The sequence below is a fragment of the Terrapene carolina genome, unplaced genomic scaffold, assembly GCF_002925995.2.
Source record: "Terrapene carolina triunguis isolate 2854851 unplaced genomic scaffold, T_m_triunguis-2.0 Scaffold69, whole genome shotgun sequence".
Taxonomy (NCBI): domain Eukaryota; kingdom Metazoa; phylum Chordata; order Testudines; family Emydidae; genus Terrapene; species Terrapene triunguis.
The window spans coordinates 56,981,333-56,997,840 of NW_020664420.1; the positions used below are offsets into that span (position 1 = coordinate 56,981,333).

The window sequence follows — 16,508 nt, forward strand, 5'->3', positions numbered from 1 at the left end:
AATCTCTCCCCCTCCCAGCTAGCTGTCAGGGGAGAACTCTGTCAGACCCTGCTTACATTTTAAAACTTCCTAGCTCAATGCTGTTACTGTTGTTGACGTGGACTGATATATTTATGAAGCTTTTAATTCCAAATGTATGGTTGACAACCACTAACAAGTTTATTGGTACAAGTTTCACTTATTTATCACCAAATTAGAGAATTGGTTCATGAGTAATAGATCATGTAACAGAAAAGCAAGATATGGGAGGAGGGGTGGCTAATTTATTCATTTCAACTTCTATTAGTGCCTATCCAAGGCTTCAGTCACTTTGCACACTGTAAACCACACAGTACTAAAATATTACATATTAAAAGACTATATAATGTAATCAAATGCCTACCTGCTAAATTAATAAAATAATAATGCATCCCACAACTAATCAAGCCTTCCGGCCTCCTACCCACACTGGCTTCAATGCAAGTGCAAGTACTGCTCAAGAGCAGGCGTGAGCATAATGTTTCCTATATTGAACAAATGTCTGCCCTCATTTGGACCACTGTCTCTAGTGATGAAGCCCCCCTGCATTAAGAAAAGTGTAGTGAATGCTGAAAAGGTCCAGAGGAAGGCAATGATGATGGCTTAGGTATATGGGAAAGTTAATGTGTTGTTTGTGAGCTGGCTTAAACTTGATGGATTGAGTTAAAAACTTTTGGAGATTGATGGGTGTCTGGTGTGAATGTACGCTTCACATAACTGTAAGGTTGAGTTAATCGCAAGCCCCCACCTTAGACAAAAGGAGTATGTGGACCCACACAGATATTTTTGATTGTGTGGGTAGAGGGTTGTTTTGGGGGTTTTTTTTGGTCTGAGTATTGTTTTAGAAAAGTGTGTGGAGGTGTGAGAGAGAGAGAAGGCAGAACGCAGACACAAAGAGCAATAGAGACAGCCTGAAGAAAGCCACACAAGCGCCTGTATGCTGGGTGAAGCCACAAGGGAGTATTTTGAATCTGATGCTAGGCAAAGAAGCTACCCCTGGTTCTTAGTTCCTCCTGTCTTCAGAGAAGTAGGACTTTGTACATTCTTTGTAAATTAACAAGAGTGCATCAAAGAAAATACCAGGCTCCATCAATTTCTCCTCCCAGCTGGAACATCCCCAAGGCCCTGAACTTTGACTAGCTACTTGGGTCAAAAAAGGGTAACAGTATGATGAGACATAACAACTAGGACTATTTAGCAGGGAAAGGAGAAGACTCAGAGGGGACTAAACTGAAGTATTCAGGATTCTGAAGGGGAGACTAAAAAGTTACTAGGCCCTCCCTATGTTATTCTGTCTTCCTAACTCATGAAGTGTGGTCTTTTGATTAAATAAATGGCCATTAAAGATAGAAAATCTAAACAGAAATACTTCCTCCAACAACATGCAATCTGTGGACTTCACTGCCACAGGAGGTTATAGAGTTAACTACTTTAGCTGGATTTCTAAAAAGATTGGCTAACTTTATGATAATGACTAACATTTTATGCTACAGTTCTATGTATGCTAAACTAAGGGAATCATATCTCATGATTCAAGGTTTAAGGTGATTGCTACAAGGGTGAGAGTTTTTTTGTTTGTTTGTTTTGGGTTTTTTTGCTGTGTGAAGCAGTGCACAATTGACAGGATACAATTCCGCCCCCCTTTCTCTGAAGTAACACAAGCAGGATTCTGGACTTGATGAATGAAAGGTCTGATAAATCCCATGCTTCTAATTATGTGTTAATTTGTATTAGTGAGCAAGCTGCATAATGTCAAACTAATGCAGAAAACACATAATAAACACGTGCAATAATATAAATGGATTTTTTTCAACCTCCCCCCACTTTTCAAATATAATTAAAATGATGAGGCATATTAAAAAAAAATAGCAAAACAAACCAAAATCAACCTCTACAGCCAGAGAGAAACACTGATAAATCCTTAATCTCCCCTTCAGGTATCTGGGAAAAAACTCTTGAGAGAAAAATGTAATAAATACAACTTTACAAGCACCATCAATACATTTTAGTGACAAAAGGAACTCATAATTAAGCTGACTCAAATGTATGAAAGCGGAATTATATACTGCTATTTATAATTACAGTTGTCCAATTAGAATTAGATTACACATGTAATTACAACTCCAGAGGAAGGTGAAAAGTCAGATTGAGAAACTTGTGTGTGTTGAGGGAACATTTATTCAGAAAAATTCCTTTTGGACATCTGCAAGGGGACTGGGAAAAAGTCCCACGAGAAACCACTTAAACAAAATATATATCAGATAAGTGTTGTGAATACTTTAAAAAATGAAAATAAAATCAGCCACATTGATGACAGCTAAGTATGACCCTGACCCATTGACTATGACCTCTCTGGCATGGGGTCACCAGTAGGCCTAGAGAGCGCCTTCCTATGCCAGCCCTCTCGATCCAGCAGCGTTAGGAATGGAAAGGCGTGTGCATTGCTCTAGGACAATTCCTGGCTGGCAAATTGCCACTCAGGCAATGCTTCCAGTAGCCACTTGACATAAATTAGAACAACTCCCAGGCTGCTGTGATCTATGTAGGCATTAGTGCTGGGCTAGAACCAGCTCTGGCCCAGAGAAACGTGACAAGCCATCTTTGTGCCTTGTAGAATCTGGCTGTAGCCAAGAGCTGGCTTGTTACTCTTAAAAGCAGTGACATATTTTTTCACAGATGATTTGTATTTATGATCATTTGGAGAAAAATGAAATGGTGATTCTTTTCCCTTCAATTTGTTATTGCTTTTGCTTCCATTTGGAAGCATCAGAATCACAAAATATAAAGAGCCAGATCCTGAAGCTATACTTATTTACACCAGCTAAGAATCTAGTCTTGATTCTATAGCATGGAAGTGTAACTCTCAACAATAAAAAACAGTGAGACAGATTTTTTTCTTGCACTTACACAGGTTTTATACCAGTGTAACTCCATTGACTTATGCTGAGTGAGACTATTTTTTGAGTTCAGATATATTTGCAGTAGAATGTATGTGAAAATAAATCAAAAACATAGTAACGTAACACTAGTATGCTTCAGAAATGATGTTAAGTGTGGAGGAAAAGAGATATATCTAATTTGTAAGGCATCTATTCGGGGGCAAAGTCTGGTAAGGTCATAAGAGAAAAGGCCCAATTCTATGACCCTCACTCAGACTGAGTAGCACATACTCATGGAAGTATTTGTATTGAAGTCATTGAGCCCTATGTCTTGTGACCCTTTATATCAATTCTCTGTGCCATGTGTCCTAGCATTATTACTTTCATATGTGACGTAAGTGGTTTATACAAGCACGAACCATAGAACCATAGAATATCAGGGTTGGAAGGGACCTCAGGAGGTCATCTAGTCCAACCCCCTGCTCAAAGCAGGACCAGACAGATTTTTGCCCCAAATCCCTAAATGGCCCCCTCAAGGATTGAACTCACAACCCTGGGTTTAGCAGGCCAATGCTCAAACCACTGAGCTATCCCTTCCCCCCGAAATCTGATTCCGACATCACTTACACCAGTGAATCACTTCAGTGGCAGTATTTACACAAGAAGGGAGTATTCAACCTGAGTAAGGGCTGAAGGAAGAACTGGGACCAAACTAGGCATCAGTGCGTTGCTGGATCAGGATTGTGAAGACCTCCCCACCCTGCCGCCTCACATTTACCCCATTGTATCAATTTTTTTTGCAATTGCTTTTGAATTTCTGTTTAGTTTTTCTGCTTATTAATATGGTGCAATTTTTTCCTTCATGATTTTTCATTGCGGCTTCTCTACTTGCTAGATCTCAACATCTGTTATTTGGATCTCAAAGCTAGTTCTCAGGAAGTATTTGCAGTTGTCATTCTCAAGCAAGCTGCACTGACCCAAGTAAGGCAGTGCCTAGAAGTGCTCTTTTGATTTCCATGTAGAAAACAATAACAAAAAGAAATAATTTATGATCTCACCATTACCTGCTCTAAACGTTGTAACAGAAATATAAATTTCATGGCTGTGCATCAAAGGAGTACAACATTATCACTAGACATGAGGCATGACCATTTCCCCAGAGTTCATTTGTTTTAAAAAAAACTTGAATCATTTACTTTTATACAAACTATGCTCTGTGGAAGAATTTGTTAGCATGAGCAGTGGATGGTACAAAAGATTGGTGCAAGAAAATGGATCATACAGCGAATTGCCTGTAATATTTCATTAAACATGGTGATTTCTGTATTCAACTGTTCAAACCATTGTAGCAACCCTTTTGGAATGTTTAACAACTTTCCTTCCTGGGTGAACTGCAATATAGCTACCTCAAGCATTCAAATATCAGGAGCCAGATCCACCCAAAAATCATTATTTTAAAGCAAAACATTCGGAGCTTTTGTCACTTGCCTTCTGGCTTTGCTACGTCTAGGCTTCATGTTTTTAAATTTATTATCCACCATCACGAGGGCTAGAAACTTACTTTTGCTTTAAAATTAAAGCTGAGCTACTGATGTATTCAGATGACCCCCAAGGTCTAAAGCCTTTGAGAAAAAGACCAAATATTACAAGACTCGCAATGAAATCTCAAGAGTTGGTAACTTTGCAACTGTTCTTCTTTCAGTTAAGTGACTGTAACAGTATATGTGTGTACCCACATCCAATTCATACTTATACTTCTGTTTTTACAACAGCTGCAAATTGCAAGGCTCCTGTCTAAAATTAGAGGTAACTGAGTGAATAACTATAAAGAACTTAGTAAAATCATGTAAAAAATCTTATATTTGTGAAAAATCATAAATTAATTGGCTAGTTCTATACACTGGAAGAGTGATTGACTCAGACTTCTCTATAGGTCCTTACATCCGGACTATGATCAAATCTAGCAGATTCTTTCTGCATAACATCTCTGTATTATGGCCTTTCCTGTCTCTCTACACAGCTAAAACTAGGGTGACCAGATAGCAACTGTGAAAAAATGGGATGGGGGTGGAGGGTAATAGGCTGCTATATAAGAAAAAGTCCCAAAAAATGGGACTGTCCCTATTAAAATGGGACATTTGGTCACCCTAGCTAAAACTCTCATCCAGGCTTTCATCATCTTGCACCTTGGTAAATGCAACACCCTTTACTTGGGCCTTGATTAATGCAGTCTTAGCCTGCTCATATCCATTCAGCACACAGCTGCAATGATCACTTTCCTAGCCGTTCACTTTGACTACATCACTCCTCTGTCTGCATCCCTTCCACTGTTTTCCCCGGCTCCCCCTTCTCTATTGCACCAAAACATAAGCCATTTGTCTTCACTTTAAAGGCCCTTCACAGCCTATCCTCACCCTATCTATCACCTCTCATTCAGTATTGAGAGGCTGAATCTTGCCTCTGATCGGCCCATGATGTCAGCTTCCATTACCAACTTTTAAAATTTTCAAACAAGCACCATTGTGCTTTCTCACATGCTTTCCCCTCACAGTTGGGAGGGACGCCCCATAAACACCCGCTAAGTGACCTCATTATCCTTCAGAACCCTCTTTAAAATTCTCCTTTTCAGTGATGCCTACCAAAAACTTGACAGTGGTTATGCCACTGGTGTGCTGAGACCACTGCCTATCATGTTGACCAGTACTGGCTCATTGTTTCCTTGTCTCCCCCTTCAGTCTGTATCCATCTGTTGTCTCTTGTCTTAGCCTGCACTCCAAAGAGCTCACAGTCTGTTTGTTCTGTGTCTATGCAGCGCCAATGGGGTCCTGGTCCATGACTGGGGCTCTTAGGTGCTATGGTAATACAAAAAATTAACTATAATCATACTTTTGTAAAAATTAGAATTTAGAATATTACATCATTGAATACATTATTAGAGGACTATTTTTGACACACTTGATGCAGGGTTATGGTGCTACCTCTCATCCGTAGGTTCAGAGGAAATAGTTCTTCTCAGCCTCAAATCCATTCCTCTCCATAAATGTGGTGAGCTGTGATAGCAGTTGGCCAGGCCAAAAATACTTTACAATTAAAATTTACATTAATATAGAGTGAACATGAACAACAACAAAATAATATACATTCAATTCCATAAGCACAGCACTGCCCTAGTGGATATGGAGCCTTTGGCCTCCCCATCAGTCCTCTCTGTCAAAATTCCTCTGACATCAGTCAAAATGCCTCAAGTATTTTGAGCTTTTCTCTTTCACCAATAGAAGCTGGTCCATTAGAAGATATTACCTCACCCACGTTGTCTTTCTAATATCCTAGGAGCGACTTGGCTACAACTTCACTGCATGCTCTATTTCAATCTTTTCTGGCCCCGCCCCAGCCCCAACTTTGAGTTAGACACAGTCCATATATTTCAGAGAAAACCTAACTGAGGGATCATCTTATAAAAGTAAATCCTCACAAGGATTATGTTTGCATGATAAAAACAACATATGTATAAAAAAACAGAGTAAAATGTATACTGAAAGTCAGTGCTTTCTCCCTTTAGATAAATACAACAGAACCTCAGAGTTACGAACACCAGAGTTATGAACTGACCAGTCAACCACACACCTCATTTGGAATGGGAAGTATGCAATCAGGCAGAAGCAGAAACCAAAAAAGGAAAAGCAAATACAGTGCAGTACTGTGTTAAACATTAACTACTAAAAAAATAAAGGAAAAGTTTAAAAAATAATATTTGACAGGGTAAGGAAACTGTTTCTGTGCTTGTTTCATTTAAATTAAGATGGTTAAAAGCAGCATTTTTCTTCTGCATAGTAAAGTTTCAAAGCTGTATTAAGTCAATGTTCAGTTGCAAACTTTTGAAAAAACCACCATAATGTTTTGTTCAGAGTTACAAACATTTCAGAGTTACAAATAACCTCCATTCCTGAGGTGTTTGTATCTGAGGTTCTACTGTACTATGATGCAGCAAGAAGTGTAGTTTATTAATTAAGGCAAAATCCCTGTTCACTGGTATAAATCCAAAGTGACTCTGCTTAAGTTAGGGGACCATGGACCACAAATAGAAATATAAAAAGACTATCCACAATGCAGGTAACATAAATTAGCTTTTATTTACTAATGTTTACAAAAGATGTGTGGTACATACCACTGCTAAAGTTCACCTGCTGCTAAAATATCATCTGTGTGGGAGGTATTGTCTTGAAATGTATTATAAAGAAAAGTATGAAGAAAAACTAGATTTTTTTTTTTCACATCTTTGTCTCTTCCAGGGGTCGGTTCATGAAGTCTTGAATGGCCTGGTGTAGGGTTACCCATTTATTAATTGAGGTTTTCAAAGCAGTAATCCATCTGAAAGAAAGGAAAGACCAACAACTGCCACTGAATGGGTGTCATATGTGCACTTGGAAGATAAACTTCTCCTGAAATTGGTTTTTATAAATCTGTTGTACTGTCATGTCACTAAAAATGCTAATAATAAGTGGACTGGAGAGGTGGGAAGGGAAGAATTGGCTGTAAGAGCAACATATCTGGGCACAAGTTTCCAAATTATTTAATAGCTTCTCATTATAAGTCAAATCCTACAACTTTTAATCTTAGGGACATCAGTGTGAGTTTTTTCTGCACCAAGACTACAGAATGTAGCCTTTAGAAAATGACTTCGTAGGCTATTTTTTTAAGTATGATGATCAGTGTTGGAAGTAATTCATCTGTGAGAACTAGAAGTACCTACTTTTCACTTAGTCTGACCTATCATGAAAGGCACTCAGGTGCTTCCATTTAGTATGGCCACCCACACATCCTTATGAGAGATACCATGACAAGGTTCCTTCTTGAACTGCCGCAATTCAGCCTTGCTATAACTCCAGTGATGACAATAACAGAACTCATGACTCACATGTGCCAGCATATTTTGCTGCAGTGCGACTAAAACTAGTGTTATGGAGAGATGAAAGCACACAGGTGAAAACAAAATGGAAAGATGTTAGCAAACGTTCTTGAACCACAGTGTTCTTACTTGCTTTAAGAGTTTGGCAAAGAGAAGTGAAACAAAGATCTCAATTTACCGTTTGTTTTCATTTACATTCTCTGCACATAGGTAGAAGGTTTGAAACTCTTCGGATGGGGGTTTCATTTCAATTACAGATCTCCTGGAGCCAAGTGACTGTTCGCTTACAGTGTAACCTTGCAGGTAAATCCCACCTAGAGAAAGGGAAACAGCACAACTAGAGAGTAGCATAAACCACTTGTTGGTCTACTGTAAAGTGCATATGTGCCAAGTTCTTTCCTTCTACTTAGCAATGGAAAGGTTTTTACATTCTCTTTTCAGAGACCTAGGCAGTGATGCTTCCAAAAATCATGCAACAGAGAATTAAAATACATATACGAAAAAAATACTTTGTAAAAAACCATTAATGTCCATTTTTACTTTGCAAAGTGACTGGAGAAATGGCAGTTCCTCAATTGCAATGATTTCCAGATCAAATGTATTCGGTTTACAAGTAAAACAAATATTTGTTTTTCTTATCTGCCAGCCCTGCAATTCAACCTGAGATATGAGAGTCAAATTGAGTTCTTTTAATTTTGCACATCATCACCATCAATGAAGGTTCTACAAATCTTTGGATGAAAAATACAATACAACTGCTAAATATTTTTATTATTATAGTCCAAATTTTGCCCTCTGTTACACCTGTGCTCTCCATGGTGTTGCACAGATGAAACTGATCTGTCACTTATTGGAACTTAGTAAATAATTTTGTTGCTACATGAAAAGTATTGAAATCCAGTTCAGTCCCTTCTGGCTGTATTGACTCTATTGGGATAATGGAAATAAAAAGCATTAGAAAAGTACTTATGTCACTTAGGTCAGCAGATATGAATACACATATAGCTGCTCCTTTGAGTAAGAAAATGCCATTTTTACATAGCCACTTTTCAAAGTGAAACTGGGCACTAGGGCTCTGACTTGAAGTGTCAATATCAGAGATATAAAGTTAAGACTTAAAATGATTATGGGTCCAAATACTCAGAATAGCCTCAACCCATGTTCTACATTCATATACACAGAAAATCATGCAGCCAACTTTCTGAACACAGGTTTGGGGCAAACCTTAAAATGTGGGTGTGTAATTTTGGTCATGAGAATTTAGAAGTTGCTTTTGCAAATGTGGCTCATTTTGTCAAGCACTTTAGACACATCATTTTACCTGCTTTCAAATAATTATTACCTGGTGACCTTTTTGAAATTCATGTTGAATTCACTAAATTGTTTTTTTCCAACTGAAATACCAAACCCAAACATTCCTTCCCAAAATGAAAACCTTTCATTTTGAGATTTTTTTAAACTAACAATTTCAATTTGTTGATTTAAAAGGACTTTTCATTTCAAATTTTACTTTAATTTTATTTTAAAAGATTTTTTAAAATCCTCAAAAATGAAATGTTTTGTTCAACCTAAAAGGAAATTTGGAGATTTTCAATTTGCTGGGAAATTTAAAAAGTTTTTGTTTCCGGTCAACCTGAACTGTTCAGACACTGAACTGAAACATAAGTTGTTTACACAACTCTACTTAAATGTCCCAGGAAGCTGATTCAAAGTTTATCAAAGTTTGTCTTTCAAATTGTGAGTCCTACATTAATCGTCCTACTGACATTACAACAGGTACCAAGGAGACACCAGTTATTACAGTGGCAGTGGAAACTGTGTGTGTTAGGTACTATCTGCAATAAGAGTGGAACAGTTCAGAAAAGGAGTTAGGGTAGCAAGAGAAGATCCACTACAATGTCAAAGAAAGCTGGTTTGGTTTATTTTAAACAATAGTGTATTTAAAGACCAGAAGGGCATGAGGCTGAGCAGTTAGAGCACAGAACTAACCTCTCAAAATACCTGATAACTAATTCTAGTTCTGCTATTGATTCACTGTATGACTTTGGGCAAGTTTCTGTCTAAGTTTTCAACCTCAGAGAGATGTTGTAAGCACTAGTTATTTCATTGTTGTACAACCCTTTGAAGCTAAAGAGTGCTATATACATGTAGGGTGACCAGATGTCCCGATTTTATAGGGACAGTCCTGGTATTTGGGGTTTTGTCTTTTATAGGGGCCTATTACCCCCTATCTCCTGTCCCGATTTTTCACACTTGCTGTCTGGTCACCCTATATACATGCTAAAGATGGAAGTTCCACCCCTCCAGTGGATAGAGGTGTTTCCCTGCCTATATAATTGGGAAATACCATAATCACAGGAAAACCCGCTCCAAGCAATAACTCAGGGCAGTTGCAGCAGAGTGTGCCGTCAGTGCGATGAAGCTAAGGAGTTTGAGCAATTTTTGACCTGCTCTGGCAGGGTGGCTCTTGTCACTAACATTCAGCCAATACTGCTTCACTCTCTAACCTGCCAACCCCAATATGCTTTCTGCCAGTAAGGGCACTATTTCACCTTTAGAATAATAAAATACTTGCATTAAAATAGTATACACTCTTTCATGTTAATATGAATCATTTAAAAACAAAGAGTATCACCTACCTATGGCATGTGTGGAGCGAATGCCGGCATAAAAATACAAACAGCCATCCTTCAGAATGCAGTAGTGCTGAGTCCACACATCCCTGGTTTTATCCAGTTGGTGGAGGAGACCCAGACACTCTGGGTTTTTGATAGCGAGGGGTGGAAGGCTTGTGTTGTGCAGGGTGACATCTACCCATACGTGATTCTATAGAGTTAACACAAAATAGTTTCATGAGGAGCATGCTTTTATTCTGCAAAGACATTAGCCCCAAATCCCCTATTCTAAAAATAGCTTTTATTGCCACAGTGATTTGGAATGTCAAGGGTTCTGGAAACGCAATTAACAAGCATATATTTTATAGCAACTACTCGTTTCCTTCTCATTCCTTCTTAAAGGAATTATTTGTCTTTTTCTGCACATATTCTACACTTCAAGTTTTGCTGGTACTAACAAGAATGGACCAAAGCTGTACTAAGAGGACTATCAAGCTAGCTGTTTTGGAAGTTGCCTGACTTCATTTCTCCTTATTTATTACTTCAGTTCTCACGGCTGCCAAAGCTGGAACTACCGATCACATCCTGTCCTCAGATACTTGCACATCAACAGGTGTTTCACAGAAGTATCTGAGAACAGAATATGGCAATGAGACTTGGATGAATGAATGACCATGTGCTAGATGTCTGTGGATTTCTTTAGTGACATTTCTAGAAGATGTAAATGTCCAGGTGTTAATATTATAGAACAGGTCAAAGAAAGATAGCAGAGCTAGTAAAAATCAGGAGGAAATATAGAAAAGGTTATTTAATAAGGCTGAACTGCCTAGAATGAGTTTAAACAGGAACCATGTAATTTCCCTCCCTCTTTTTTTTTACATCTAAAGGACATCTGGATCCAAACTTCTACATCTAAACCTAACATGCTTTGTTTAGCTGCAATTTCTAATGTTGCGTCAACCTATGTCATTGTCATCTGAATTCCTTGGGGAGAGTGTCTGCAATATCAGTAGCATCCTGCTCTGTTTCTGTAGGGGTTTTCTTTTTCACTCAATTGTTATTTCTTCCTCATCCTTGACAAGCCAGAGAGAGAGAAAAGAGTTGTTGCTATATAGCTAGCTATATTCTTTACTGTGAACTGGAAACCTGCTGGGACTTACTGCAGCAGAGTGCAATAGATAAATGTAGTCTTACAGGGTGCATTAGTGGAATAGATATCCCTATCTAGGTTCATTAGGAGGACATAATGTCGGTGTATTAGTGTGTTGAGCCACTGCATTTGAGATGAAGTATTACAGCCCTGTAATATGTTTTTGCTGGTGGTTATAAAATTTCAGGTACAGCACCTTGGATAGCATTTCAGACAATGCAAAAAAAGCTTCTCTGCTAAACTGAAAAATGAATGCAAAGTTGATTTAAAAAAATGGGAGAAAGCAATTAGCTGAAAACAATACTTACTACTGAAACAAGTTGTGCAATGAAATCAGTATATAACCCTCCTACCCAAAAAGGGCTATTGTCTGCTCAGAGACAAAGCTAAAAAGTCAAATCAGTCAAAATAAGCACCCAGTAACTTGGAAAACAAGTCTAATAAATGGCTAATTATGCTGTTAGTGGCTGAATCAAAGTAAGGTCTTTCTATTGCAAGAGGTAAGATGGACAATGATAGCTTAAGGGCTTTCTTATTATGATGATGTTTCCTATCAAACTAAAGTAAGATTTTTTCTTTTGCTTTTATAGCTTGTTTTCTAAGCTATGTTTATTGTTTATTTCTTTGGCTTTGGGTGCATAATTATAATTTTTTGTATTTATTTAATTGACTTTGTTTTCAGGCCCTGTAGATTAATTTGCATTCACACTCTCAGGTCAGATTTATTTGACCCCAAATGTAGGTTGTGTAATAATAAGCTCCTATAAAACCTGAAACCAATAGAAATGTTTCTATTATTGATTTTATTCTAATGGAAATAATTTTAAAAGAAACAACTAAACATTTCCCTTAAATGTTTGCAAAGCCATCCCTGCAGCACGCTGATTGGAGAAATGACTCATATGGAGAAATGGACTATAATCTAAAGCCTAACTAACTAATTTGAACAGCGAAAAATAAACAAACAGCATGAATATTGAAAAGTAAATTAGATTTTTTAAAATTCTTCCCTTTTTACTGATCTAGGATGTAATTTTTAACCTAAATAAGAAAATTGTTTTAAAATTTTGATTTATTTTCTTGACAGTGTCCTTTTAAAGACATTTAGATTTTTACCCCAGGCTTGACCCCCAACTTTGAATGATCTCTGCTAAGGCTCAAGCCCAGAGAACACACAGGCTCAAAATCTACCCTTATTTAAAGGGATACTATCAAGATAAATATAATTTTTTAAAAGCTTGAGTATCGCTGTAGTGGAGGAAGGTAGGAATTGGCAAAGCTGGCTTCAAGATGTCTTTGCAGCTCCTGGATCTTGGGGATGGTCAGGAACTGTTTGCTGTAAATTGTGTCAAGAGTACCTAGCTATATAAACAGATAGATATAGGAGTTGGGGCTTATCATATAATTTACCCTTCTTCATCTTTTTACATTTCTGAAAATAATAAACAAAACAAACAAACAAAAAACCAACCAAGCGCACGCGCACACACAACACCAACCAAGCAAACTTTGTTGTCAATGCATTCTGTCTGCTCTGACAGTGAATGCTAGAATGGCCTAAAATGAGTCAGATGGCTTATAGTTACATCAGATTTCTTTAATCAGTTTAAAACCATTGGTGGCAGCAGAAGGAACATTGATATGACATCAACCACACACCCTTTTCCTTGTCCAAGACCCTGACGCAGACACTTAGAGAGGTGGCAACAGTTTCTAATCTAGCTCCACACCATGTAATGATTCCCAGTACACTGAGGAATTCCTCAGGAAGCTGATGTACTGAGACCACGGGCAATGCTGTTTCAATTGTTCTCCCCTGTCTATATGTATTGTACCATCTGTTGTCCTTCATCTCATATTACATTGTAAACTGTCTGGGGCGGGGACCTTTTTTGTTCTCTGTTTCTACAGCACCTAGCACAGTGGGGTCCTAGTCATATGACTGGGGCTCCTAGGTGCTATGGTAATACATATAACAAGAGCAACAATTAATTAATTATATACCAGACATACGACCCTTTTTCAATTATTGATAGGTGGTATAATTCAAAGAGAGTAATGAGAAGGCAATTTTCACAATAAAAAGCTGAGGATGACATTGCCAGTCTCACAATACATCTCCTGGCCCAGCTTTGGAATAAATCAAAGCAAGCAGCAAAGAAGGTTATATGGCAAACACTTACAGCTCCCTTCTCTGTTTCGCCAAAAAAGCCTGCTAAATCTAAAGATTCTGCCCTTAATTATGTACCCACCACTCCCATGGAAGTCAACGAGAGCTGTGTGCATAACTGAAGGCAGACGTTGGTCCTTAGCATGTGTGTGGTGCTGTATATTTTAAATGTTTTCTGCAAATGGCATAGAATCATAAAACTGGAAGGGACCTCGAGAGGTCATCTAGTCCAGTCCCCTGCACTCAAGGCAGGACTAAGTATTATCTAGACCATCCCTGACAGGTGTTTGTCTAATCTGCTCATAAAAATCTCCAATGGTGGTGATTCCATAACCTCCCTAGGCAATTTATTACAGTGCTTAACCCTGACAGTTAGGAAGTTTTTCCTAATGTCCAACCAAAATCTCCCTTGCTTCTTGCCCTATCCTCAGAGTTTAAGAAAAACAATTTTTCTTCTTCCTCCTTGTAACAACCTTTTACATACTTGAAAACTGTTATCATGTCCCCTCTCAGTCTTCTCTTTTCCAGACTAAACAAACCCAATCTTCCCTCATAGGTCATGTTTTCTAGACCTTTAATCATTTTTGTTGCTCTTCTCTGGACTCCCTCCAATTTGTCCACATCCTTTCTGAAATGTGGTGCCCAGAACTGGACACAATACTCCAGTTGAGGCCTAATCAGCGTGGAGTAGAGTGGAAGAATTACTCCTCGTGTCTTGCTTACAACACTCCTGCTAATACATCCCAAAATGATGTTCGCTTCTTTTTGCAACAGAGTTACACTGTTGACTCATATTTAGCTTGTGATCCACTATGACCCCAGATCCCTTTCCGCAATATTTCTTCCTAGGCAGTCATTTCCCATTTTGTATGTGTGCAACTGATTGTTCCTTCCTAAGTGGAGTACTTTGCATTTGTCCTTATTAAATTTCATCCTATTTACTTCAGACCATTTCTCCAATTTGTCCAGATCATTTTGAATTTTAATCCTATCCTCCAAAGCACTTGCAACCCCTCCAGGCTTGGTATCATCCGCAAACTTTATAAGTGTACTCTGTATGCCATTATCTAAATCACTGATGAAGTGAACAGAATTGGACCCAGAACTGATCCCTGTGGGATCCCACTCATTATGCCCTTCCAGCATGACTCTGAACCACTTATAACTACTCTCTGGGAATGGTTTTCCAATCAGTTTTGCACCCACCTTATAGTAGCTTCATCTAGGTTGCATTTCCCTAGTTTATTTATGAGAAGGTCATGCGGGACAGTATCAAAAGCTTTACAAAAATCAAGATATACCCCCATCCACAAGGCTTGTTCCTCTGTCAAAGAAAGCTGTCAGATTGGTTTGACATGATTTGTTTTTGACAAATCCATGCTGACTGTTACTTCTAGATGTCTGCAAATTGATTGCATAATTATTTGCGCCATTATCTTTCCGGGTACAGAAGTTAAGCTGACTGGTCTCTAATTCCCTGGGTTGTCCTTATTTCCCTTTTTATAGATGGGCACTATATTTGCTCTTTTCCAGTCTTCTGGAAGCTCTCCTGTCTTCCATGACTTCTCAAAGATAATCACTAATGGCTCAGATACCTCCTCAGTCAGCTCCTTGAATATTCTAGGATACATTTCATCAGGCCCTGGTGACCTGAAGACATCTAATTTGTCCAAGTAATCTTTAACTTGTTCTTTCCCTATTTTAGCCTCTTCTGATCTTACTTCATTTTAACTGGCATTCACTACATCCAATTCTATACAACTTTGTGAGGTAGAGAAGCATAATGGACATCATTCCACAGATGGGGAAACTAAAACCCAGAGAGATTGAGTTGCCTGCAGCCCCCATTGTGTCAGAGATAGGAGTATCACTCAGGAGTTTCTGTTTCCTAATCTTGTGCTCAATTCACTAAATTAGCTTGCCACCCAAATAATAAAGCATTACCTGATGGACAGGATGCACAGCTTTATCCATAGCCTCCAGCCACCTACAAAATGCCAGAAAAAGAAAAAAAAAAAAAAGAAAAAAGAATAGCTTGGCTTGGTACAATGGAATAAATATCCTTCACAAAGTCTTTTAGTTTGCTGATACGGACATCTTTCAGAGACATATGCAACATTGAGGACCATCCTAAGGCTTGAAAATATATATATACATGCACGGGCTTAGAGCGTTATTTACTAGATGGCACTTCTAACTAGCAGCAGAAATAATTTGCCAGCAACAGACTAGGCTTATTATAAGTGCAGCAATATTCCAGACAATGGATTCTTTTTAATACAGTTTATCTGTAGACAAATTAACAATACTTTCTGTTTCTTTGTTACTAGGCTGGGTAGGAGTTGGAGGTAAACTTAAAATACAACAACAAACTGGGTATTTTAAAACAAAGGAAACTGATTTCCTGACCAGGTTGTGCAACTGTTTGGTATGACCACCCCACCACAATTACACTATGCATACCACATATTGTTGTTATTTCTAGATTTAACTACTTGGGAGGTGCTCAGATACTATGATTAGGGTGACCAGACAGCAAGTGTGAAAAATCGGGACGGGGTGGGGGGTAATAGGAGCCTATATAAGAAAAAAGACCCAAAAATCTGGACTGTCCCTATAAAATCGGGACATCTGGTCACCCTAACTATGCTAATAGCAGCTATGTAAGTACAGAGCTATAGATGGATGGATAGATAGATAGATGAGGTAGAGTGTATCAAATAATTCATCCTTCTTAATCTCTTTACATTTCTGGAAATACAGAAGAAAG

The 16,508-nt window shown here is 38.3% G+C and overlaps 1 protein-coding gene across 1 annotated transcript in view; it reads right to left on the bottom strand.

The window, feature by feature from the left end:
* Positions 1–7,008: 7,008 nt before the first annotated feature.
* LOC112104333 overlaps positions 7,009–16,508 on the bottom strand; it is a 52,610-nt gene continuing 43,110 nt past the window's right edge. Inside the window, exons 9-12 of the mRNA XM_024196603.3 lie at positions 15,683–15,725; positions 10,443–10,629; positions 7,982–8,117; positions 7,009–7,265 (exon numbers count right to left, since the gene is read on the bottom strand). Of these exons, the coding sequence (XP_024052371.1) occupies positions 7,166–7,265; positions 7,982–8,117; positions 10,443–10,629; positions 15,683–15,725 (466 nt within the window). The 3' untranslated portion in view covers positions 7,009–7,165. The remainder of the gene's footprint in view (positions 7,266–7,981; positions 8,118–10,442; positions 10,630–15,682; positions 15,726–16,508) is intronic.